The 24,207-nt window shown below is 42.6% G+C and overlaps 4 protein-coding genes across 5 annotated transcripts; 3 read left to right on the top strand and 1 right to left on the bottom strand.

Annotated features, from left to right (window-relative positions):
- Positions 1-1,219: 1,219 nt before the first annotated feature.
- lrp13 (low-density lipoprotein receptor related-protein 13) lies at positions 1,220-8,505 on the bottom strand. Its single transcript, XM_028413328.1, has 21 exons — positions 8,452-8,505; positions 8,199-8,354; positions 7,914-8,123; positions 7,619-7,819; positions 7,209-7,421; positions 6,899-7,128; positions 6,690-6,819; positions 6,431-6,621; positions 6,133-6,319; positions 5,806-6,018; positions 5,541-5,724; positions 5,268-5,469; positions 4,972-5,136; positions 4,678-4,878; positions 3,986-4,532; positions 3,787-3,906; positions 3,542-3,649; positions 3,220-3,453; positions 2,039-2,429; positions 1,367-1,475; positions 1,220-1,278 (listed from the first exon to the last, which is right to left on the bottom strand). Exons 1-21 carry the CDS (start codon positions 8,501-8,503, stop codon positions 1,255-1,257), a joined length of 4,068 nt encoding a protein of 1,355 aa, XP_028269129.1. The 5' UTR covers positions 8,504-8,505; the 3' UTR covers positions 1,220-1,254.
- A 431-nt stretch (positions 8,506-8,936) lies between these two features.
- Positions 8,937-16,695, top strand: LOC114440808 (mothers against decapentaplegic homolog 2). Of its 2 annotated transcripts, none has more exons than XM_028413324.1 (11): positions 8,937-9,105; positions 10,104-10,513; positions 11,742-11,831; positions 12,050-12,243; positions 12,344-12,478; positions 12,633-12,707; positions 13,109-13,162; positions 13,373-13,585; positions 13,671-13,808; positions 14,071-14,215; positions 14,435-16,695. In XM_028413324.1, exons 2-11 carry the CDS (start codon positions 10,278-10,280, stop codon positions 14,556-14,558), a joined length of 1,404 nt encoding a protein of 467 aa, XP_028269125.1. In that variant the 5' UTR covers positions 8,937-9,105; positions 10,104-10,277; the 3' UTR covers positions 14,559-16,695. The 2 variants fall into 2 exon arrangements, with proteins under 2 accessions (XP_028269125.1, XP_028269126.1); XM_028413325.1 differs by having other exon boundaries at positions 12,633-12,695.
- A 556-nt stretch (positions 16,696-17,251) lies between these two features.
- On the top strand, positions 17,252-18,515 carry LOC114440810 (immediate early response 3-interacting protein 1-like). The gene is made up of 3 exons (XM_028413327.1): positions 17,252-17,393; positions 17,619-17,720; positions 17,799-18,515. The coding sequence occupies exons 1-3, from the start codon at positions 17,303-17,305 to the stop codon at positions 17,852-17,854; spliced, it is 249 nt and encodes an 82-aa protein (XP_028269128.1). The 5' UTR covers positions 17,252-17,302; the 3' UTR covers positions 17,855-18,515.
- A 532-nt stretch (positions 18,516-19,047) lies between these two features.
- Positions 19,048-23,565, top strand: LOC114440809 (uncharacterized). Its single transcript, XM_028413326.1, has 5 exons — positions 19,048-19,352; positions 19,442-19,605; positions 19,749-19,991; positions 20,086-20,256; positions 20,372-23,565. The coding sequence occupies exons 1-5, from the start codon at positions 19,054-19,056 to the stop codon at positions 20,566-20,568; spliced, it is 1,074 nt and encodes a 357-aa protein (XP_028269127.1). The 5' UTR covers positions 19,048-19,053; the 3' UTR covers positions 20,569-23,565.
- The last annotated feature ends 642 nt before the right edge of the window (positions 23,566-24,207 follow it).

The following is a 24,207-nucleotide window of genomic DNA, read 5'->3' on the forward strand; positions in this document are numbered from 1 at the left end:
CACAATTTTAAACAAACAGCATGAATATGAACCTACCTTGAGAATCCTCTTCTCACCTTCTGGGACACAAATTCTAAAATGAATCAGGCCTGATAATAAATGTTCACTTCCTCGCAGTCTTGAATGACTGACACATCTGGCTTCGACATCTTTATATATGGCAGAGTGGGTAAAACTCCACCAATCCATCATTCCATTTATGTTCTTGAATTACAGTACAACACGCAGTCGAGCTGATTCACTCCTCCGATCAAAGGCAGCCAGCTGATTTAACGCCCTCATAAATTCTTTGAGGATAACAAAAGAATAATTACACCAGAAGTGCCCATTCACAACCAAATAAACATGTGTTTTGTGGTTTTGGTGCAGACAATAGGAAGAATCTGGGTTAGACTTTAAATACATCTGAAATTCATGGCAGTATCTCACGACGCATACCGCTTAGACTGACTGCAACGAAAGATACACAAGCTGGAAAAACGCATGTAAAATCCATGTGCTAATAAGAACAAGTCGTTTGTGTTCAGTTAATATCAACTGTGTGGGTTTATATGTTTTTCAGGCCACAAATAGTGTCAAGGTCCTGTATTAAAAATGCATTTGTATTAAGCAAAACACAATTGTGTCACTACATTATTTGTAAAAGCATTTTCATATTGTAGTTCAAGTTTAAATAAAAGCTGATGGATGTTTTAATCCATAATCATGTCATTAACTGATCCCACTATATAGTCACACTCATTTGTTACCGATGAACTCTGATTTCCACCACATTGTTTTAACACTTGAGCCACAATTGAGTAACTAAGGCTGTTTACCATCTTTAGATAGATTTAGCACCAATAAGCATGTCAACAATTACAGATTCACTTCAGCAACAAGTACTAAAGTCATAAATGAAAAAGTGTTTACAGGTCATCTATTGGAAAACTTAAATTACAAAAAAAAATCCAGAAATGTTGAGCAGCATCCCTAAAATGATAGGTTTAATAAAAAAAATTGAACAGGAACACTCAGCCTTGTGTATTTTTTATGTGTATAAATAGCTGAACTGAATGCTTGAGGCAGAATTCATCAAGATCTCCTACTGAGATCAATAAAACAAGCTCTCACAGTGCAGTGACACAAGAAAAAAAAACCCCAACAACAACAGTGGTGGTCTCACCAGCAGTAAACACTACTGAAATAACTTGACATGAAACCGTGGAAAATACAGACCCTTTATTTAAAATGCCACATGCCCACAAATCAGCGTCAGTACACAGAAGACACCGCTTCCTGCAAAGGAAAGAAAGAAACGTCAGACCGTCCCACAAGTGTAGAAAGAAAGTGGAACCTGCTGGTGTGTGTAGTTTCTCAGTTCCACCTCGGATTTTTCTGTGTCCGGAGGAGCAGTCTGTGGACTGGGGATGGTCTCCACCTTCTCCAGGTCATTCATACTCATTTCCTTCGCTGCTGCAGGAGTAGCTCTGCTGCTGCAAGGAAGGACAGGAATGCCAATGTTTGAATTTGCTGCGAAGAGACTGAAATATGAAGTCCTAAAATGTTTCAGTTTTGCATCAGTGCATTATAATGTTGTGACAATACAACACATTTGCTCAAAGCACTGCCACCATATTACAGCCTTAATGGTCAGACTGGTGGTAACAAGTCAAAATGATGTACCAGCCACTTTACCAAAAGGAACTCTGTGCACCAGCCACTTTACCCCGTGCATTCTCTTGCACCTTAGTCATGTCATACCAGTCTCATATAAGCTGTTATAACTTAAACTATTCCTGGACTGTTTACGTTATGCCAACTGCACTGTCTTGCACTATACATCTTTTGCACTCTGCATTGTGCCTTCATTTTGTGCCTTGTATTTTGTGTGTGCCTCATTGTAGGTACATTTTTTTACACTTTATATTTATCTTTAGTCTTTAGTTATGTTATATGTTGCGGAGTGAAGAGTAACGCAATTTCGATTCTCTGTATGTCCAGCACATATAGCAGATTTGACAATAAAGCTGACTTTGACTTTTGAAAGCAGAACTACCTCAAGTTAGCATTCTTCTTCCTCTTAACCAGCACTGCTGTCACAGATATGACAACGATCCCTGCACAAAGACCAGCGGCGCAGTAGATGATGGGACGCTGCATGGTTTTCAGGAGGTGGTTCTGACAGGAGTCACCGCTGTATGCCAGTGAACACGCGCACGCAATGGCGCCTTCGATCTCTATACACCGGCCGTTGCCACTGCAGCGCTGCTGGCTGCACAGCTTCGAGTCCTGTATCATGAGCTGATCGCTGATGTTCAGGCTGGAGTTGAGGCCCGGAAGTTCAGAATCAGGAGAGATGGGAAAGGAAGGAAGTGGAGAAGGAAAAGAGCTGCGAGGCTCTGTGGGAGCAGAGACCTCGGCTACTGACCACTGCTTCTGACGCACACCTGGGAAAAAAAAAAAAACAGATGAGTTTCAGCCATAAAGTGTCATCCTATTTACCTAATGTACATGTGCATCTTAATAAATTAGAAGATTATGGAAAAGCCCTTTTATTTCAGTAGTTCAATTCAAAAAGTGAAACTCCTAAATTATATAGATTCAGTTCACACACAGAGAAATACTTAAAATTTTTTATGTCTTTTGATTGTGATGATTATGGTTTGGTTAACAAAAACCCCAAAATCAGCATCTCAAAAAACATTGTAAACTAATAGTGTCACTCTAATCGGCTAAATACGGCTCTAACGGTTTCCTTTCAATGGCATTCCTCATGTCAACCACTCCTGAGCCTCTGGGGCTCCATGTCATCTGCTGGTGTTGGTCCGCTTTGATTCCTGAAGCCTAAACACAGCTGTTTAACAGGAAACCTTAGAGCGTATCATGCTGCTGACAAGCTTGATTTCATTTTTCCAGCAGAATGTGGCACTGCCTCCTCCCCACACTGCCAAAAGTACCAAAAGCTGGTTAAATGACTGATGTTACTGTGATTGATCAGCCAGCAAACCTGAACCCCACCCCCACAATCTATGAGGTAGAAGGCTAATATTTCTGTATAAAAAATCTTTATCTGTCTTATGCAATTCTCAATTTTGGGCTTTTAATTACCTGTAAACCATAATCATCACAATCAAATGATATAAATGCTGTAAGTATTTCATCATTTGAACTTAATCTATATAATAAAAATGTACTTTTTGAATCAAACTACTGACACCCTTAGGTATGAGGACTCACAGTTTTCATCCGAGTGGTCAGGGCAGTCTACATGTCCATTACAGAACTTCTCAACAGGTTGACATGAGAGTTGATCCAGACACAGCCTGCTGCCGGGTGGGCAGCGCTGCTCCGGGCTGCAGTGGGTGCTGTTCACAGGGACGTGGTCATGAGCACACTTGCATGTCCGCCCTGCTGGGGTAGCCAGGCACAGGTGCTCACAGTCACCATTACTGTCTGAACACTGGTTAGAACCTGATGGAAACAAGCAGATCGTTGTAAGCAATTATGATGTACGTGGCGTTTTGCAGTTGTATAAATGAGGGGTCTGGCCGTTTCATACCAGTCTGGCTGGACTTGCTGAAGGCCTTCAAGCTGACCACCTGCGTGCCGACCTCAAACCACAGCCTGCTTTGCTGATGTTCATCTCTGTACCAGAGCCTGGTCTTGTCTGGAAAAGGTTACCAATGTACCAGAAAACCTTGGCTACATTACAGCAAGGTATAGCAATGGACCTATGACCGTATTCTATCATTACCACCTCCTAAGTAGTCTTATTAGATGCCAAGTAAATACATGTGCCATTACCAGTAGCAGTCATCCAGAGCAGTGTGCCATCACTCAGAGCGACAGCAGCCAGGCCATCCTCAGTCTTCAACTCTCTGTACTCAGACGCATCAATCGTGACAGAGCCGATAGTTCCTAAACCTGGAAGAAGTACAAGCCTTAGGAATAGCCCAACATCCTGCGGTAGGAACTACAGTAAACACACGTCAGAAGATCTCACCAGTGTCAGCCCAGTAAACTGTATCCCCACTGCTTGAGAAGACCAGAGATACAGGCTGGGCAGCATCCTTCCACACCACTCTTCGCTCACCGCCATCCATGTTGGCGCACTCTACTGTAGCCACCGATCCTGTATCCTGCTGAACCAGATTCGTGAAACAAGCCCTCCCACTGGGTGGATGGAGGGCAATGGACTCCACTCTACCAATGCCTTCCTTTATGAGAACAGCAGTGTATGCGCTGGTGATGGAGGTGACCTGTAGGCGGGGCTGTTTGTTGCTGCTCCAGTAAATGTTGCGCGTTACCCAGTCAAGGGCCATGGCGGTGATGGTGTCGCCCAGCAGTTTGAGGAGCTGGCCTTGGGAGATCAAGTTCGAGTCCCTCAGCTTGAAAGAGCTGAGCGAGGTGGTGCCATCGTCAGTCAGGTACAGGGTGTGCTCTTGTAAGCTGAAGTCCATGATGGTGGCTTCATTGACACTAGGTACCTGCAGAGCTAGGTGTTCAGGCCAGCCCTTCAGCGCTGTTGCGAGGTGGGACTGCAGGTAAATCTACAGAGATCACAGTGACTTTAAAAAACAAAAACAGAAAGAACATACAATCTTCTCATCTAACCCTTCCCAGGACAAGCAAAGATGCATTCTTTATAAAGTATACAAGTATTTTACAAATTAGGCTTATACAGCATAGATACACCTGAGTGACAGTGGAGGGAGATAACAGCAGCAGGAATGCTGAATTGATCACACTGGAGCAGTTCAGCCCATCCTCAGTCAGTAACAGGCCAGAGGGACACTTGCACACAGCCCTGGGTCCTGGGGCCAACACACACAGGAAGGGACAGTCCATCTTCTCACAGGGGTTCTCTGAGGCCATCTGGAGCAGTGGGTGAATGATCTGGAACCAAGTCAGGTGAGATGTTTTTCCTTCAGTCCTTATCTGTGCTTTACCTGGAAAAAAAATCCAGTCAGTTGTCAAACATTTCCTCACCTTCACAGCAAAAGGCTGTCTAGGTCTTTTCAGGAGAACTTGGCGTTTTTTCCCAGAGATTTTATGAGCAGCCTGAACCACTCTCTTCTTTGCATCAGACCAGTACAGCACGTCATTGAACACTGCCACAGAGAATGGGTTAGTGGTCTCCTTCATCTCTAGAATCTGAAAATGGCAAATACAATGCATTTATTATTCAGCTATGTGCTGTATGTTTTTTGTCTAGCATTCTAAACATGCTCAACATTAATGAGGGGTACTAAAAACCTAGTACTCCTCCTGCCAAATTATTATACCTGAATGTCTTCTCCATCCAGTGTAGAAGAGCCAATTGCTCTCAGTCTTTCATCAGTCCAATAGATTCTGTCAGAGAAGGTGTCCACAGCCACACCACCCGGCCAGCCCAAACTGGAGTTCACCACTGCCCTTCTCTCCGACCCATCCATCCCGGCACGCTCGATTTTCACTACGTTACCGATCTCTGTCCAGAACATCAGCCTGGTAGAAAAATTAAAACTCTGAATAGCGGTCAGTATAAACAAAGCAGAATGGAGTTTATTCATACCGACCCTTTTTGTGGCAGCAGGGCCAGAGAGCGAGGCTGATCCAGGTCTTCATCCAGGATAATGCTGTGATCTGGTGAGTCCACAGAGGCTGTTGACAGGCTGATGGCAACAATCTGACTATTCACTCCATCAATCCAGTACAGGTTCCTCCCGAGCCAGTCCACAGCTACATAATCAGCCCGGACTCCTGCAGGGGGAAAAAAAAGGCAGTTCCTGCCTTAAAGGTGACAACGAGTAACTCCAATACTCCAGCTGATGTGTCTCAAACCTCTTATCAGAATCCCTGTTGTCTTTTGGTCTAATGAGGACCACCTGATGGTGTCGGTGTCCAGACTGACCCAGAAGACCTTCTGCTCTCTCCAGTCATAGTCCAGAGACAGGATGGCCCTCTTGGCAGAGGAGGGTAGTACGTCTAGGCCGCCACTACGTAAGCCATACATGTAGAGGTCCGTTTGTACTGAAGACAACAGGAAAGGTTCATCTGAGGGATGAGACAAAAATGTAGTTAGTCTTAGTGCACGTGACTGTTAACATGGTTAAAAGAAGAGTACAGTTCCATAACAACTAAACACTATATGTATCAAAAGTGCTTTACCCGTAATCTTGCAGTGACGTCTCTCTGCCTCCATTATAAAGCCTGGGTGACAGTCACACTGGTAGGAGCCTGGAGTATTGATACACAGCTGGCTGCACACACTCGGTGTCGGACCTTCACACTCATCAATATCAGCACAGGTCAGCCCATCCTCCATGAGCCTGAAGCCTGGTGCACAGTGACAGCGCTATGCAAAAGAAAAACATCTACCCTCAGTTATAACAGCCCATTAATGCATGTTCCTAAACTTAATCTACATGTTTAACAAAATGGTTTATTTTGGACAGATGATCCTCACCACCCCCTGTGGTGTGCTGTAGCACTTCTGGGAACAGCGCCCGTTATCTGCCTCTGTACAGCGTATCTTGCAGCTGCCTCCCTCGTCTGAGCCATCGGCACAGTTGGTTATTCCGTTGCACACCAGGACTGAATCCAGGCATTCCTTACTGCCACACTGGAACTGGTGAGGGAGGCATGACATCGTCCCACCTGGTGAGTGCACACAAACGTCCGTAAGGAGCACTTGTAGTGCCTCATTTTGCATTTGAATTACTCACAGTCAGTCTCATCACTGCCATCATCACAGTCCTTCATGCCGTCACACCGCCAGGCTGTGGGGATACACTTTGTTTTGGATGTACATGACCACTGAAACCTGCCACATTTCAGTGGAACCACAGGACAATCCTAGAGAGGTCCAAATTCATTATTGTGTTATTAACCAAACTAATGCATCAAACGTAATGACGCCGCCTCTAACATCCACCTTCTCATCTGTGCCGTCCTTGCAGTCCTGGTCTCCGTCACAGATCCACTCCTGCACCAGACACTCTTTGCTCTGTGGGCAGCGGTGTTTGGTGGAGCAGACCGGTGCTTTGGTGCAGCTGTCTTCATCCGAGTGGTCTCTGCAGTCTGGGTGCCCATCGCAGCGCATCATGGCTGAAACACACTGCCCGCTGGTGCACTTAAACTCAGTTACACCACAGTCCTTGTCAGCTACAGGGAAGGAAGACAAATATACAATCACACAGGACTCTGTATAAGCAGATCTGAATGAACATTAACTTCCAGCATACCACAGTTGGCCTCATCACTGCCGTCCACGCAGTCTCTTTCCCCATCACAGAGGAAGCTGCTGGGAACGCAGCGGCTCTTGTTGTCGCACTGGTGACCACAGCCGTCCATATTGTCACATGACAGTTCATCCGAGCGGTCCTGACAGTGAGGGACACCATCACACACCTGGTCCCTGTCTATACATTTCTTCCCATGGGCACACTGGAATTGGTCTGCAGAGGACAGAAGGTTCAGGTCAAGCAGTGAGGGACAGTGTGACAGACAAAACGAATGACTTTGCACTGCCATAGTGTGTCAGTACATAACATCAAGCCAAATTGTGCATGATTGTGAATTTTGATTCTGATGTGAAGCCAAAACTGCTCACTAGATGGCAGTAAAGTTGTGCAAAGTAATGCAAATGAGTTACCCTTTTCACAAGCTGATGAGCATTCCTCTTCATCTGAGCCATCTTTGCAGTCTGCTTCTCCATCACAGACGTAATTATGGATCACACAATCTGAATTGTCCCTGCAAGGTTTGGATCCAAATGGACATTTGATAGGAGTCGATATCCCAACAAAGGCAGCAGGCACAGAGGTCACGCTGGTCTCCTCTTCCTGTTGGTCCTCTAATGCAGATGCCACAAAAGATTAACATACATCATGCTTCATATAGATTGTCTCCAGTAAGACACCGATGCCTTTAAGGTCGTTACAACACACCACATTTGGCCTCATCTGTGCCGTCCAGGCAGTGCCTTTCTCCATCGCAGACATAGTTTGCAGGCAGGCAGCGGCTCTTGTCACAGTGGTGGGCACAGCCTTTTTGGCTCTCACAGTGCAGTTCATCAGAGCGGTCCTGACACTGAGGGACACCATCACACACCTGGTCCCTGTCTATACATTTGTTCCCATGGGCACAATGGAAGTGATCTGTAAGTGACACAGGCATTTGGAATGAAGTATTATCAACCTAAACTTTTATGGCATGCCTGCATTTGACAGTACCTTCACTGCATTTGGATTCACAGTCCTCTTCATCTGACCCATCCTTACAGCTCACCTCTCCATCACACACATGGCTGTATGGGACACACCCTGAGCCATCCTTGCACCGTTTAAAGTCAATGTTGCACTTCAGCAGACTGCTACCACCTGAGACAACTGCTTTGGATCAAGTGAGAAGAAAAGGACAATGAAATCACCACATTGATGAAAAGAAAAATTGTATGTAAGCCAATTTTATGTACACCTGGCTCACCTTGCAAAAACCCAGGTAATAATACCACAAGAAGATATATACATCCACCCATGGCCATAAATAAAACAACACGACCCAGACGCTGCTGGAGTGTAGCATTTTATAAAGGAACCAGGTGAGCCCAATACAACCTAATTGAACACCTAAGTGAGAGGGAGGAGCTACACAAGTAAGAACTAAAGTATTAAAAGTCATATTGAAAGTAGCTTTACCTTTACCAAGGCATCAGTTTTCTGTGGTATTTTGCTGGAGAACGTGAATAATGTTAATGAGTAAACGCTACATACAAACTGCTTTTACCTAAACTCTTTGAGTATGACCGATATAAAACCACGCTGTCAAATAAACAAACGAGGACTGTCAAAGACATCAGCCAGTATCCAGAGGACGTCTTCTTTTAATCCTCCAATCAGTTTTTGAATAGGAGGGATTAAGAGCTCATACGTAGCCATCAGGTTTGTTGTGTTGTTCCGGTCTAGCTAACCTAGCTAACTAGCTCCAGTAGCCCTGGTAGCAACTTGAGAGGAGCTACAAGCCTCGTCAAAATTAGCTGTAGTACAATACCGTTCAGGCATTGTGAATGTCAACAGGGTGTTTGGAGAGCTGTGCAGGTCTTTTTCCTCAAAAGGTGGCGTTTCGGACTTTGGAATTTTGGTAACTACTACAATGATTTTGGCTGCTTTTTGACTCTGAGGCATGTTGTTTTGTGTAAGAGCTGTAGCTCCGTTAGCCAGCGGGAGCCAGGGCTCAGTTTGGAAGAGTTCGTCTAGGATGCTAAATCATTTTGGTACCTATATTTCAGTAAAAGACACAGTCGATCAGTAGCTACGTTGAAATGAAACATTATTTAAAACTATACCTACATTGTGACATTTCACGATACTGCAGTTATTAAAGCCTGAATGTGTTTGACAAGCTGACGTTAGGTACCAAAGTAGCGCGACTTGACTGTTGCGCATAGGAGGTTTTTGCGTGGATCACAACAAAAGGATTTTTGATAACAAGCTGGCAGCTAGCTCCGTGAAGCTAACGTTAGCTACTTTAGCTAGAGTATGAGTCCAACATGAACCGTCTCTGGTGTACTAACTTACATTTGGTATGATTTGTCGCATTTGTCTTTTAGCTCAGATTATAGCTTAGAGTTGTACAAGCTAACGCTACAGAACTTATTGTTGTGATTTGAGTCGAGCAGGCCCCCCCACCAGGTAGCTAGCAGCCGGCCTTCCCAAGTCAGTTGGTGTTAGCACTGGGGGGCCGGTCGCAAAATACTCTTGTTCAAATTGATTTGATCGCGTTCATTGCGTTTTTCAATATGCTGATTTAGACCTGGTCGTGATTGACTCTACGTAAGAAGTGCAACAGTGAGACACACCCCGTGTGTTGACTTTACAAGTTTGCAAGCTAGCTAGCTTTTATGTCGAGCAGTTTGTGACATGCTAACGTCAAGTGGACATTTCTCCTTGTTAAACTCTATAAAATATGACTTTTATACAAGAGGGTGTCATAACACAGTAGCAATATTGCGGGCAACAACCGTGTTATTTTATTTTTGAGTTGAAGTTGCATAGAGTAACACAGCCCTTCTGTTGTTGTTGTATTGTGTATGCTGTGTTGTTGGTAATGTTGTACTCTGTGTGTGACTTTCTTCAAAGGTGTTCAACTCTTTTGAGTAAATCCTGCTAACACTGGCTTCCACACTGTGACTCACTGGTCACTAGAGGGGCTCCTAAGAGCAAGGGCCCAAACTGTAGCTCCAGGTCCCCTCAGTTTGTGTGTGAGAGAGCTTGTGTTGAATCCTCTGGAGTCTCACGGCTTGTCCAGATAAGATGTCCTCCATCTTGCCATTCACCCCACCTGTGGTGAAGAGGCTTTTAGGCTGGAAGAAGTCGACCAGCGGCCCTGGCGGAGCAGGCGGTGGAGAGCAGAATGGGCAAGAGGAAAAATGGTGCGAGAAGGCTGTGAAGAGCCTAGTCAAGAAGTTAAAGAAGACGGGCCAGCTAGATGAGCTGGAGAAAGCTATCACTACACAGAACTGCAACACCAAGTGTGTCACCATCCCCAGGTACAACGCACAACACCTGATTACTTTTACTAGGGTCAGAAAAAGGATGCTGCTGTTGCACATTTCTCTCTCTCTCTGTCTCTGTGTGTGTGTGGTTGTAACCTCTGCCAGATATTTTAATTACCAAACTTCAACTTTTTGTCTGCATTGGGAAGAGAAACATCGGTACGGGCAAGAGAAGATGTTCTCTTTATCAGCCAGCTAGCCTTGATGACCCAGACTCATTTTCAGTGGGAACACAGTGTTAACAGATTCACTCCTCACTGATGTGCTGCCAAGTACCGTGTCAGATGTTTGTATGTCTGTAGATAGTGGGCTGGTTGTTATCGCCTGAGAATTGTTCCAATCCACACAGTTTTGTTTGTAGAGATACAGTGACGTGAATGGCATTACATTTCGTAGAGGACTAGTCCCTAAAGGATACATACATGAGTATAGTTGTGTTACAAACCCCAATATAATGCTGGTTTGTACCCAAAGTGGTCATTTGTAATTAAGCTTCTCCACCCTGCTTGTCACTATGACAAGGGGAAATGATTCTACTATAATTACCTAGTTTCTGAACTTTGAATAGAATCCTGTCCTGGCTGGTGGTCCATAGTCTCCTGCTCTGTCGATTACAACAGTAAATAACAGTTGAGATCCCACTTAAATCAGCTAGTTTAGTATGTGGTGTTGTGTATTTGTATATATATAAAACATAGGATTTGTTATTGTCCTGTTATTCAGAAGCAACTATTCATTGTCCTCATTTCACATCTTTTTGGCCATTTTCTTGTGAATGTTTTGAGAATGTCTGATTTTTTTTTTTCTCAATTTTTTTTGCCAAGGTTGCCTCCTCTGTTTTACCCCTTCCCTTGTACCATTGTGTGTCTTCAGTGTTTGTTTGACTGTCTCCAGATAAGTTGTAACATAAACGAGCGTAGTGGAAAAAAAAGTTTTGGTGTTTGTTACAATGCCACACTGTTAAAGAATGCTTTTTGTCTCTGTGTGTTAGCAATTTCCATCTTATGTTTTCATTACTTTCTGTCAAAAAGGCTTCTCTTATTCGAAGTTCCCATCGTTCATTTCCACAGTTTTAGTGAATTTGATGTTTTTATTTCGCCATAAGACTCCAATAAAAGAGGCCTTTTAATGTTCACATATCCATACTGATATTTCTGAATGAGCCATGTCCCATGTTTATCATTTGTTTTTGTTTTTGTTTTGTTGTTTTCTCTGTGCACAGCAATTGCTCTGAAATTTGGGGACTGAGTACACCAAATACGATAGAACAGTGGGATACATCAGGCCTATACAGCTACCCTGACCAAACCAGGTGACTATCCTCAACTATTGTATGGTGTTGCATACAACTTTGATGTGGGAGAGTTGTCATTACAATGTTGGAGGTGACCGACATTGAGAACATCTTTGTTTGTCGTCACCACTCAATCCATCTCCATTTACTCCCCTACCATATTATGTGTCACTCCCCCCTGCCTTATGTGTCATCCACCCCGTCTCACCACCACCTCCTGTGTCCTGTTCAATCAGATCCTTGGATGGCCGCCTGCAGGTCTCCCACAGGAAGGGGCTTCCCCATGTTATCTACTGCCGCTTATGGCGATGGCCGGACCTCCACAGCCACCACGAGCTGCGTGCCATTGAGGCCTGTGAGTACGCCTTCCACCTTAAGAAGGATGAGGTCTGCATCAACCCCTACCACTACCAGAGGGTGGAGACCCCAGGTGAGAGGAGTCCCTCCATTTACACAGAAACATGTGAAGAATTGTACAGAATCATTTGAGTGATATAAGTCTGACTCATCATATTTACCCAACGTCGTAGTGCTGCCTCCTGTTCTTGTGCCAAGACACTCAGAAATCCTGCCAGAGCTGCCACCTCTGGATGACTACACTCATTCCATACCTGAGAACACAAACTTTCCAGCAGGAATCGAACCTCCAAACAACTATATACCAGGCGAGTTTGTCACTAACACACGAACTGAACTCTGAAAGTAGTCCAGGTTTCTGTTTATGCTATAACATAGCATCTACTTTTTCCTTTAATGTAGTAAATAAATAGGCCCTTAGCATTACAGCTTATTTGATTCGTTTCTGCATCATTCCAACAGAAACGCCTCCACCAGGCTACATCAGTGAAGATGGGGAGGCCAGCGATCAGCAGATGAATCAAAGTATGGACACAGGTACCTTAGACTAGCATCCTTCTCCTTCCCTTGTCTCTCTGCCTCACCAACCAGGTCAGAGTCAGATGTTTGTTATTTCTTGAAAATATATTCAAATCATTTGTACCTGAGAAATTTTGACCTGGTTTTCCCCCCAGTGAATTATTATTGACCTTATTGTTCTCATATTAGCCAGTAGACCAACAATCCATAGCAACCTGTAGTTTAAGAACATGCCTCATGTGCTTGAGGGTGTTGCAGCTCTGTTAATAAAGTTGCTGCTGGTGTATTTAGACTTTTTGACTTCGGCTTTCATGTAGTCATGTTCTGTGTTGAAATTGATGAGCACATGGTGGCCATGCTGTTTTTGTTTTTTGGCAAAATAAATCACCCACAACCATGCCCCTCTGTTCCTCTGTCAGGTTCTCCAGCAGAGCTTTCTCCGAGCACGCTGTCTCCTGTCAATCACAGCATGGGTAAGTGTTGCTATTACAACTGAACTTGTATGGATAACAAATCCAGCATTAGTTACATACAGATAGTACACATCACCCCCAAGGCACTTAAATACATGTAGTTACTGCACTAATAGTGTTGAATACATGGGTTTCTAATATACAATGTGAGATTGAGTGCTGAATAGGTTAGTTGAGATAAACCTTAACTGATGTGTTCCTCTGCTGTAGACCTGCAGCCGGTGACTTACTCAGAGCCGGCCTTCTGGTGCTCTATAGCCTATTATGAGCTGAACCAGCGTGTGGGGGAGACTTTCCACGCCTCCCAGCCCTCGCTGACAGTGGATGGATTCACAGATCCATCAAACTCTGAGCGTTTCTGCCTGGGCCTGCTGTCTAACGTTAACAGGAATGCCACTGTGGAGATGACCAGAAGGCACATAGGTATGGCACAGCATCATGTTTTAGCCTTTGAAACATGAAGCTTTTTGTATCAAATTAAAAAAATTGGTTCTGACTTTGTTTGCAGGAAGAGGAGTTAGACTCTACTACATTGGAGGGGAGGTGTTTGCTGAGTGCCTGAGTGATAGCGCCATCTTTGTCCAGAGTCCTAACTGCAACCAGCGGTATGGCTGGCATCCAGCAACAGTGTGTAAAATTCCTCCAGGTAGGCTGCTAATGATGCCACACCACATTTAGAGATGAGCTGTAAGCAAGATGTTCATTTAACAAATAAAAAGAACAGACTTAATAGGTTGCAGGTAAACATCTTTAAAGATGTATGTATAAAACCCCACATTCAGTGGGCTGAATGCTAGAAAACAGCAGAAAACTTCAAGCAGCTACAGATGATGAAACCACCGCTATCCAAAGGTGAAACACTGGCTTGCAGCACCCAAACCCACATCCTTATTTATTTGTCCTTTCAGGTTGCAATCTAAAAATCTTCAACAACCAGGAGTTTGCAGCACTGCTGGCTCAGTCAGTCAACCAAGGCTTTGAGGCCGTCTATCAGCTCACCAGGATGTGCACCATCCGCATGAGCTTTGTCAAAGGCTGGGGAGCAGAGTACAGGTGAGCATTGAAACATTTAGGAAAAATAACTAATCATAGTCTGGGCTATTAAAGCCAAGCCCTTTACAGTGAGTTACATTACAGGAGCCACACAGGATGAACTTAACTGCACTCTGTGGTTCTTTGTGTTGTTCTGTGGGCTCTACTCTCTGAGAAGATTATCAAAATTTGCTTTCTTGGTAGCAGCCCCACACATGATAACAAGTCTTTGTTTCCCAGGCGGCAGACTGTCACAAGCACTCCTTGCTGGATTGAGCTGCATTTGAATGGTCCTCTGCAGTGGCTGGACAAGGTTCTAACCCAGATGGGTTCCCCGTCTGCACGCTGCTCCAGTATGTCCTAAACAGCTAAGGAAACGCCCAAAAAAAGCCCATAACAAAGATCATTAAATTCTAAACTTGTGATTCCTTTCATAAAAAATGGAAACCCCACAGAATGAATTTCCTGTAACATACTTCATAGTATTTGTGGCCCAGTTCCACATCCCTCTTTTAACTTTACACACACATACACCCCAACACGGACAGAAGAAGAAATGCACCCACATTGTTGCACTCACACACACACACACACACACACACATATAAACAGACTTTTCAGTAAAAAAATGAAATTTGGCACTTTGTTATCCATCTATGTCATGCACCTTGTTAAATTGCTTTTCCCCAAATCCTTAATATTAGATCTATTTGTGGTACAAATGAAATGTATATTGGTTTTAAGTCCGGGAAGTAGGGGAAATACCAAAAATATCTGTGAATAGTTTCTCAGTATTGAAGATTGCTTGTATGAGTAACACAAGCTTGAATGGTAAAATGATTTTTGTTCCAGCCCACCCCACCCCAACCATTGTTCTGAACCTAAGTTTACTTTTCTCTGGGAAACACGGCCCCATCTTTTGTCAGGGGGAGGTGGCTTGGTGATGAAACGATGGCCTTGGTGGCATTCTTCTCTGAAGGAAACGCCACAGTAAGTTTTATCAAATTTGATTGAATTGACTTAGCCGAAATGGCCCCTTTATTTTTTTTCTTTACGTGTGTCGTTATAAGACATACCTCTTAATGGACAAATAGGAATGTTAGTTTAAAAAAAAAATGCTTCAAAACCCTAAACTGCAAACTCTGGCTATAGTTTATTTCTTTGTCATTATATGGCACTTTGTGTGTCTCTTGATTAGTTGATGTACATCCCCACCTAGCAACGTGGTAGGGAAGCTAAAGAGATATTGGCCAGGCTTTGCAGGGCGCACTGGGCAGGGACCAGAGAATATCAGCTGTTATCAAAAAGCTTTTCTGACACGACACTGGGAGTCCAGGGGCTCTCTGAGGTGAAGCATTAAACGCTTCACCTTGAGAATTTGAAGGTATCAGTGAATTCATTCTGTTTTTAGCCTATATCCCCATTGTTTTGCTACTTTTTTGTATTCTCATGTATTTTTATATATAAATATACTTAAAATTTTCTGTCATTCACTTTTTATTAAAATAATATTTTCAAGACCACGGTTGTTTCTAAAGTGACATGGAGGGCATGGATCATTCCTTAGTTTTACCCAAAAAGCTCTGTATGAATTGATTCCAATAGCAGCTCTTTGTCTTGGTTTTAAGAAAAACTCACTGCCCAACATGAAGTGTAGCCTGTTTCTTATTCTTTATTTTTTTTTTCCAAAGAAATCTGGTGCATTTAAAGTACATAAAAAAAACAAATCTGCCTGAAACCTAAACCTTCCTGTAATGGTTTTAATGATTCCAGAGGCATGTAAAACTTTGTAATGGCCATTCATTCATCATCTCTTCACATTTTTTTTTGAGAAACACACGTGACCTCTTGTAGCCTTGTGGTGCTTAGTCAAGCGGGTTAAGGTCAATCAGATAAAATTGGCTTTCAAAATGTTACAGAAACATGGGAGGACAGATTTTTTTTTTTTCCTTCTGTGACAAAAGAAGAGCGAATGTGCCTACACACTGGGACATTCTGTGTTAATGTGTGTATTGTATTTGTTTCGTCTATGAAATACAGTATGTACAAGACTTATTAGCTTAAGCTCATTACGTGGCTGTTGCGAGTTTTAACATGTCCCTCCCCTCCCTTCTTTTTGATGTAAATGTGTTTACCTTATGGCACTAGTGATTGTACTTTAAGTGCACCTAGTGAAGTTTGGATTTGGGGAACTGAACCATGTGTTAGGGTCCAGTGTTACATTGTTTTTATCTTTGGCCTACAACATATGAATGTGAAAAAAAAATACATTACAGAAACTGACGTGGACCAGACATGCATATACATAACAGTAGTACAGTATGTGTGTATTTAACAGTAATCTTTTTGCAAAGCAGTCAGTACAGTAGATGTCGCAGTTGTTTTACCAGTAGAGGGCGGTATTGATAGAGCAGTTCTTTTTTTTTTCTGACCATAAGCTTCTCAGGCGTGTGGCATATTATGCAGACTTCATAAAACACTAATAAAGATTTTTATTCTCATGATCTGGCCTCTTGTGATTATTGACTGCAGACATTTGGGATATTCGTAGATTATGGTTTCAATCAAGTCCTGGCTAAATGGTAACATCTCGGGTGAACTTCTTCACCTTGGTTTACTATAAATATCAGCACGCAATATAGTACTTATCCAAGCATTTAAACATGCTTGTGTGTATCTATGCATTAATTGAAGGTATTTTAGATTCATTTTATTTTTATAAGTTCAACAGCTGCAATTTTTGAGGTTCAAGGCTTTACTTAGCATATTTATGTTTACAAAAAATGAAGACTTTATGAAATATGTTTTTAAATAATGTAATGCCATTATTCTGTAACGAAATTGTCCACTAATATGCACATTTACGTTAAAGACATTTTACACCTATATTTTTACGTTTAAAAGCAGTTACAATGCTACTGTCATACGTTTTGTTGTATTTAGTGTTATCTACTGAAGATCTGCGTATTTTCCGCGGGATGGAGGTATTCTTCTGGATAAAACTTCCGTAAACCATGTCCTTCCTCGGCCGCCGTATGCTACGTCACAGGTAAATAGTGTCATTTATAGCTAACCTAACAGCTAGCTACTTGCAGGGACCCAACCAACATGGCATTTACCTTGTATTCTCTCATTCAAGCAGCTATCTTGTGCGTCAATGCTGTCGCTGTACTGCACGAAGAAAGGTTTCTAAGTAAAAGTAAGTGGGCTATAGTCAGGACGTTATGCGCCACAAATAATACAATCGTTTGAAACTGTTTCTCTTTTGTCAATGCTAACATGCTAGTGACTAGCTAACTAGAACACTCTTAGGGGCGGAAGTTTGTATTTTAGTTATTGTACTAACACCCGTAATATAGGTTAAATTGTGCGACAGAGAAGTTTCCTGGTGTTTAAATCCGTCTGCATTTTTGATTATATTCAGTTGGCTGGGGAGTGGACCAAAGTGTCGGAGGATTTGGGGATGAACCAGGTATCAAAGTGCAGCTAATGAATCTTGTTCGCTCTGTAAGGACCGTGATGAGAGGTTGGTATCCACACAGATATTTGCCTTAAGGCTGGCTGTTGCTGCTGTAATCATGTCATGTATTTTCCTGCCCTGTAGTGCCACTGATCGCAGTGAACTCGGTCTGCATTGTGCTGCTGCTCCTGTTTGGATGAAGAGTGACTGAACTTGGGACAGACCAGACTGCTGTCAGGAGAACATCTCCATCACCTCAGGAACCTCACTGAAGAAACTTTGACAAACAGACTGTCAGCCTGAATACGAATGTTAAATATGTGTCCCGCATTGATTTATGGTTCATTTATGAGGCTTGTATTTTCCATCAACCTGCAGATATTAAGAATGGCTTTACTTAATACAATACAAAAATAAAACGCAGAGTAGTTTACACTTTTTAAGGAAAAACATCTCTCAACAAACATTTTTACTCTTGATCAGAGAAAGTATGTAAAGTAATATTTCTTGAATCCTTGTATTAAAGGCAGGAAAATAAATGGTTTTTAATTGGACACTGTGGAGGACACTGAGATCCCAAAGTGGAAGTTGGTATCCTTTTTCTCTAAGTGACAGCCCTCATTGTTGTAGAGGCACCTGTAGCTCATGCCCTGTGACATGCCTCGGTCTATGGCTCATATTGCCTCTATTTCTTAGTGGCATGGCACTGCTTTTTTGATGTCATTTTATGGACAAGATCATCTGGACGATAACCCACAACACATATGGCTACCGTGTCTGTCTAGCAATGTACCACAGCCCATTCATAGTGAATACTATGTTACTAATATACTAATACAAAGTGTTGTATCGTACGAATAACCACTTGCCAACAGTTACATGAATAATCAGTCCTGTGGATGTCTGAAAAAGACGTATGTGGGGTGAAAAACAGTGCTTTATGTAGTGTGTTGGTCCTTCAAAAGAGTTTTAATGGGTATGATGACATGACTGAGTTCTATTCAATATTCAAGAATGAATTCAAGTCATTTAGAGAGAAATATCCTTAAAGACACACAATAGGGGCAACAATTAGGGGTAATAATCAGCATTTTACAAGGAATACAGGCCCTTTAAATGTGTTTCTGGTGGTAAAATAAAATATTTAGGTTATTATGTTGCAGTATGTATTAAAACATACAACAAACAAACAACATTTTCTTCATTTTGTCCATAACTACACGAGCAAATGTTATCACTGACAGACTCTTTAGTAAAATATAACCCTCTCATTAGACACGTCAGCTTGAACCCTAACCATAGACCGTATGCTAACGAGTGGCCTGAATGGAATAGTCGAAGGTGTGCTGTTTGTCCCATCGTGCTTGCCGTATTTTTTAAACATAGTTCCGGCTTGTTTATGACCAACTGTTTGTCTCAGTGTGTTAATGTAAATATACTCACGTTTCCAATAATGGGGAATGCGCAGAGTTACATTGTTGCCTCGCTCTCTGTATGTTCTCTTTATTTTGTTTATGTTCACATTTACCGCGCTCACAAGGTGTTGAAATCAAACGTGCTGGAGAGCGACAAACTTCCAAGTTTTGTGTATCTGTACATCAAATATTTCAGCAAATCTCTGACACGCAAAACAGGGAATCTGTACGCAACACAAACCCGGAAGAAGTGTGAGTCTGTTTACACGGTGCTCAGCTGCAGGTGAGCACGACGGACGTACGTTTGGTTTGATGACGATTAACCTGCCTGTCAGGTAGTCAGGTGTGGTTGTGTTGTGTGTATGTTTTCAGGATGGAGACTCTCGTGTTGAGGAGGTTCTGCAGTGCTGCAGGTTATGGCTGGGATTATCCAGACTCTGAATACAGAGACATCCCACTGTGCTTCCCAGAGTTCCTCTGTGGCAGACTGCTGCTTATGTTGCTGACTGATGAAAACTTTAGGCTCAGCCCAGCAGGTAAGACATCAGATGCATTCAGTGATGGAAGGACACTGAAGGACAAGCTCACATTCTTCAGATGCACTTTGTGGTAATAGAGCCTACTGCTGATTACAAGGGATGTTATGACAGATGGTGGTGATTGGGACTTACTTTTTAAGGTCTAGTTCGTGTGCGTCAGAGTGTGAAAACTCTTCAGCCCATCGATGAGTTGAAGAAGGGTCCGTTCATGCTGCGGATCCAAGTCCTGGCATACCAGCAGACTGATGCAGGGGTGGAGGTGGACGTCTGTTTGTCTGCCACGTCCCGTTCTGGATGTCTAGTGTGGGAGAGTGTCCTGACTCTGCTGTCCAAAAGCAAGTCCCACACGTCCAGCAGCTCTATAGCAAGGACTGAACATAAGGGTGAGAGTCCCCTTAGAATCTTTGTATGATTCTTACATCAGAAATAAAAATGAGTGTCTCGTTTGTGTTAACCCACAGAATATTAAACTTTAAGATTTCTTTGTTCGGACGGAACTAACAGATGAGCCAGCACCAGAAAATGTGAAGCAGGTAGAGGTCAGAGTTCCCAGGACTACCACCCTGCAGCGTGTCGGCATCAGATCCCAGACAGCATCGAGCCTCTGGATGCTGTCTGTCTGCTTGGCTGAAATAGAAAAGCACAAAGGTAACACCTTGTGTTTAATAAATATAACAAACGGTATATTATATGTATCATATATATATGTATTACGTGAAGTGTTTTCAGGTGTATCATCTGACCTTTTCTATTGTGCTACCAGGAGTTGCAGTCATCACAGCCCCCGTCACCATCACTGCCCAGTTTAAAGAGCTTCTCTTGGTACCAGGAAAAGCCACAGTCAGGTTCTGGGAAGAAAAAAACTATGGAGATCAGTCCTCACTTCAGGCTCTCCGGTTCAACATGCAGCAACCAGGACACAGCATACCTCATATAGTGGGACTGATTCTCAGGTCTTAAAGGTGCACATTAGATTTAACATCATCATATACACTCGGCATATTATTAAATCAGGCTTTCACAAAAAGACTAATACATTATTTTTAATAAAACCAATTCAACATGTGACACTGATTTAAATACACACAGTAATACACACTGCAATAAAGGAAGAAAATAATGACTCTGAAAGCTGTGATGCAAATAGGGTTACAAATGTATAGCACAGCTAAGCTAAGCTAAGACCCTGCTGCAGGCAATTTTCCACATTAACTAGACACAAGACTGCTGTTGATCTTCTCATATAGTCTCAATAGTTGGAGGTTTGTAATTAGGTTTCTCCTCCACACTCATGTGCTGTAGGTTTCGTTGAGCTACTGTACACAAGCACTTTGTCAGATCCCATGTCCGCCATATGACTGTGCTAGGCTAATGCACATCATCATCCCTGCAGGCAGTGAAGACTTTTCAATATTTGATCTTTGCCATATTCCTGTTTGCAGCTTTCATGTATGTGAAGGTCTGTCCTCCTGTATTATTTATTGGAACACATTGAGTGCAGGGGACTGAGAGAAGGGGCTTTTCATGCATCCTTGCACTGCCGCAACAGGGACATTGTTTCTAGAATGATTTCTGTTCTGTAGTAAAGCCTGACGGTGTAAACTGGTTTAAAAGAGAACATGACAGACATGAAGGGCCAGTTAAGGTTAGCACTGCTAGTTTACTTGTAAGAGAGTGTTTCAAGATATTGGACAGAGTGTGGATTTTGAGTGTGGATATGATGGATTTTACTTTTGCCGAGATAGATGAAAGGCTTGATACCACTCCCATGCCTCAATATAAGCTGGCAGTAGTAAAGAGACAGTTAGCTTAATTAGCTTATTGCAAAGACTGGAAAACAGGGGGGAAACCACTATCCTGGTTTATTGCATTTCAAGCAGAATGGTCTGGCACATAGCTCATGGAATGCTGTTTTGATTTTACACACTACACACAGATTTTGTACAGGGTTAAATACGAGACATAACATGCCCATCTGAATGATTTGAGGTATTGCAAGAAGATTTTACATAGGTCATTTACTTAGTTTTGAGTTTCTGTTGAACTCATATATTCCAAAAAACAAGTGTGTTTAGTGATTAGTATGTTTCACATAATGTCAGTCATGCTGTATAAAAAACATACAAGTTCAGCAAAAATTGCAATCAGAGGATCTTTCCGGGAATGTCTCCCTGCATACACTGTCAGCAGTTGTAGTTTATAAGAGGAGGGGAGGGCGTGTGTAGAAGAATGTGTTTATGGGCGGCCACACGGAGGAGAAATCAGTTTCAGCAGCTGTACAGCAGATCACAAGGAAGCATGCTGGCTCATCCAACCGCTGCCATGTGATTTCCATTACAGCAACTCGGTGAAGAGCACAGACTTCAGGTAAAGGCTTTTTTTTCCAAGTGGAATTTTGTGAAACTTTTTATGTTTCTGCATGGATGATCTTGTGTCTATTATTGTTACTATTGTCACTTTGCTTTAATACACCTATGGATCTAGTTGGTAGATGGGACAGTGCTAAGTAATGTATGTGTTAACACAATTAGACTCATTTAATCGTATTTATTGCCAGGTGAATTCACCTAAATAGTACTTGAGAATGTTTTTCTGAAAAGCACAGAAAATGAATTTTTATTTATTGTCAAAATTCCTTCTGCTGTTGTCACTCAGGAGACAAAAGAGGCAAGGGTTTAAATTGTATGTATTTTTCATCTGTTCTTGCTCAGCCACCACTCTAAGCTGGCACTAACACCGGCTTGAACATGTACATTGCCATTATTATTCATTTATAGAGTCCCTATTCTGTCATGCATAGGAGTCAGTCATGTGTAAGAGGGTCAGATTGTTCTGCTCCTGTAAAGAGTGTAGTGCATTTAGCATGTACAGCCATAACATAGAAAGAGTTCCCTCCTAATAGACTCTTTGTCCTGACACAACGCGTGTACACATATCTCCTTTTGAAATGTGCATCAGGATTAATATTTTAATGTGATATCAGATTTGTTGTAGCTTAAAATTAATTTAGCCTAAACATTGGATGCATTCCACGCTGTGTATGAACCGCTGGCTGGAACATGGAGGGTTTGTTTTAAAGAGATGAAACACACACTCTCCTTTCTCTGGTTGGAGCACTTCAGAGGAACTCATCTGTCTGCGTCTTCAAAGAACTCATCCTCAGGGAATTCAAGTTATTTTTTGCTTCTTTTAAAAGTACCGGCTTCATTTATTTATTCAGAGAGGCCAAAACTAAATGACAGCGAGTCCTGTTGTTCATAAAACACTGCACTTACTACCACCTGCCCCACTTTCTGTCTTAGAGACACACATGAATAAACTCTGCAGCTGCACATAGTACCATCTGAAACTGAGTGTCCTGATGTATGCTATGTTCATACTTCATATTAAAAAAAAAGATATTTCAGGTCAACACACACTTTCTCTGTTTCCCATTATGAATACACAGACATCCATGACTGTGATTCCAGTTTCACATTTACAGGATATCAGCGTGTTCAGCATAGATGCATTTTCTCATTTTGTGACCACACTACACTGCACTATCACTCACATACTCTTTGATTTATTTATGTCTTGTATCACAAATGTGACATTATGTCCTTTTTTATGTACATTTTGTTGACTTGAAGTATTATGTGACTGCATCAGACCCCTGCTGTCATTAGAACCATAAATAAGGCACCATCATCATCATTATCTCTGAACAGTAGGACATTATTGTCTGACAAGGTATTTTTATTGATATTCATAATCTGATTCATTTATAGTGTTTTATATATCTGTTCAATTAAAATAATTAAATATAATGGTACCTAATAATCTGATCTATCTTCCGGTGTATACTTGCTATTGCTATATACTTTCTTTTTTTCTGAAGCTGTTTACTGCATCTTACAGTTTTATCTCATTTTTTTTCAAGGTAAATAAAGCTGCAAGTCTATCATGACTACCAGAACGGGGCTTTCAAGATGTATCCTGGGAATGGTCATGCTATAGAAAACAGTTGTCACATCAGGAGAGACCAGCTCATCTCTGTTCCAGATGTCTTCTCAAACAGCCAGGAACAAAAGTACAGCATGAAAGACAAGTCTGTTTGCAGGAACTCCTTGTGGATGATGGATTCCAGCAGTCAGGCCTACTCAGGCCCAGAGGACAACTCCACAGATCCACATGAGACCCTGACAGAGACCTCTACTCTGACTTTTGTGGATGCCCACACTCTGGAGGAATCAGCGGAGTACCACAGTCTCCATGGCATGGGGATGGGCTACCTCAAGGAGTTTGTGCTGATAGATGATGATGATGATGGGGACATGTCGCTGAGAGAGAAAACAGTGACAGACTGGTCTGTCATGGACGGGAAAGCTGCAGAACTGGTGTGTGGGAGGCTGCTGTCCACTTCGAGCGGATCAGTGTCGGAGAGTAAGGAGGAAACCTCGGCTCCTGAAGCGCCTCCACCCGAGGAGGCTGACGCTTCTCATGTCAAGAAACACTGCTGTTTCTGCACAGTTTCATGACCCTGCAGCAGCTTGTGTGTCCAATATCTGGGCCATGAGCTATCCTGGTGACCTCTGTGATCTGAGCCACCCAGTGATC

This window comes from Parambassis ranga, chromosome 9 (genome assembly GCF_900634625.1).
Source record: "Parambassis ranga chromosome 9, fParRan2.1, whole genome shotgun sequence".
NCBI lineage: Eukaryota > Metazoa > Chordata > Actinopteri > Ambassidae > Parambassis > Parambassis ranga.

What these genes read in the sequence shown, in the direction of transcription:
- lrp13 (XM_028413328.1), bottom strand. Translation starts at nt 8,503, where the DNA reads ATGGGTGGATGTATATATCTTCTTGTGGTATTATTACCTGGGTTTTTG. An exon ending in CAGTGATGAGGCCAACTGTG is followed by an intron (nt 7,129 to 7,208) that starts GTATGCTGGAAG and finishes CCTTCCCTGTAG; the next exon opens with CTGACAAGGACTGTGGTGTA. An exon ending in CTCCCTCCACTGTCACTCAG is followed by an intron (nt 4,533 to 4,677) that starts GTGTATCTATGC and finishes TGATCTCTGTAG; the next exon opens with ATTTACCTGCAGTCCCACCT.
- LOC114440808 (XM_028413324.1), top strand. Translation starts at nt 10,278, where the DNA reads ATGTCCTCCATCTTGCCATTCACCCCACCTGTGGTGAAGAGGCTTTTA. An exon ending in AGCTACCCTGACCAAACCAG is followed by an intron (nt 11,832 to 12,049) that starts GTGACTATCCTC and finishes CTGTTCAATCAG; the next exon opens with ATCCTTGGATGGCCGCCTGC. An exon ending in GAATCAAAGTATGGACACAG is followed by an intron (nt 12,708 to 13,108) that starts GTACCTTAGACT and finishes TTCCTCTGTCAG; the next exon opens with GTTCTCCAGCAGAGCTTTCT.
- LOC114440810 (XM_028413327.1), top strand. Translation starts at nt 17,303, where the DNA reads ATGGCATTTACCTTGTATTCTCTCATTCAAGCAGCTATCTTGTGCGTC. An exon ending in AGAAAGGTTTCTAAGTAAAA is followed by an intron (nt 17,394 to 17,618) that starts GTAAGTGGGCTA and finishes GATTATATTCAG; the next exon opens with TTGGCTGGGGAGTGGACCAA. An exon ending in TGTAAGGACCGTGATGAGAG is followed by an intron (nt 17,721 to 17,798) that starts GTTGGTATCCAC and finishes CCTGCCCTGTAG; the next exon opens with TGCCACTGATCGCAGTGAAC.
- LOC114440809 (XM_028413326.1), top strand. Translation starts at nt 19,054, where the DNA reads ATGACCAACTGTTTGTCTCAGTGTGTTAATGTAAATATACTCACGTTT. An exon ending in AGCAAGGACTGAACATAAGG is followed by an intron (nt 19,992 to 20,085) that starts GTGAGAGTCCCC and finishes TTAAACTTTAAG; the next exon opens with ATTTCTTTGTTCGGACGGAA. An exon ending in TGAAATAGAAAAGCACAAAG is followed by an intron (nt 20,257 to 20,371) that starts GTAACACCTTGT and finishes TTGTGCTACCAG; the next exon opens with GAGTTGCAGTCATCACAGCC.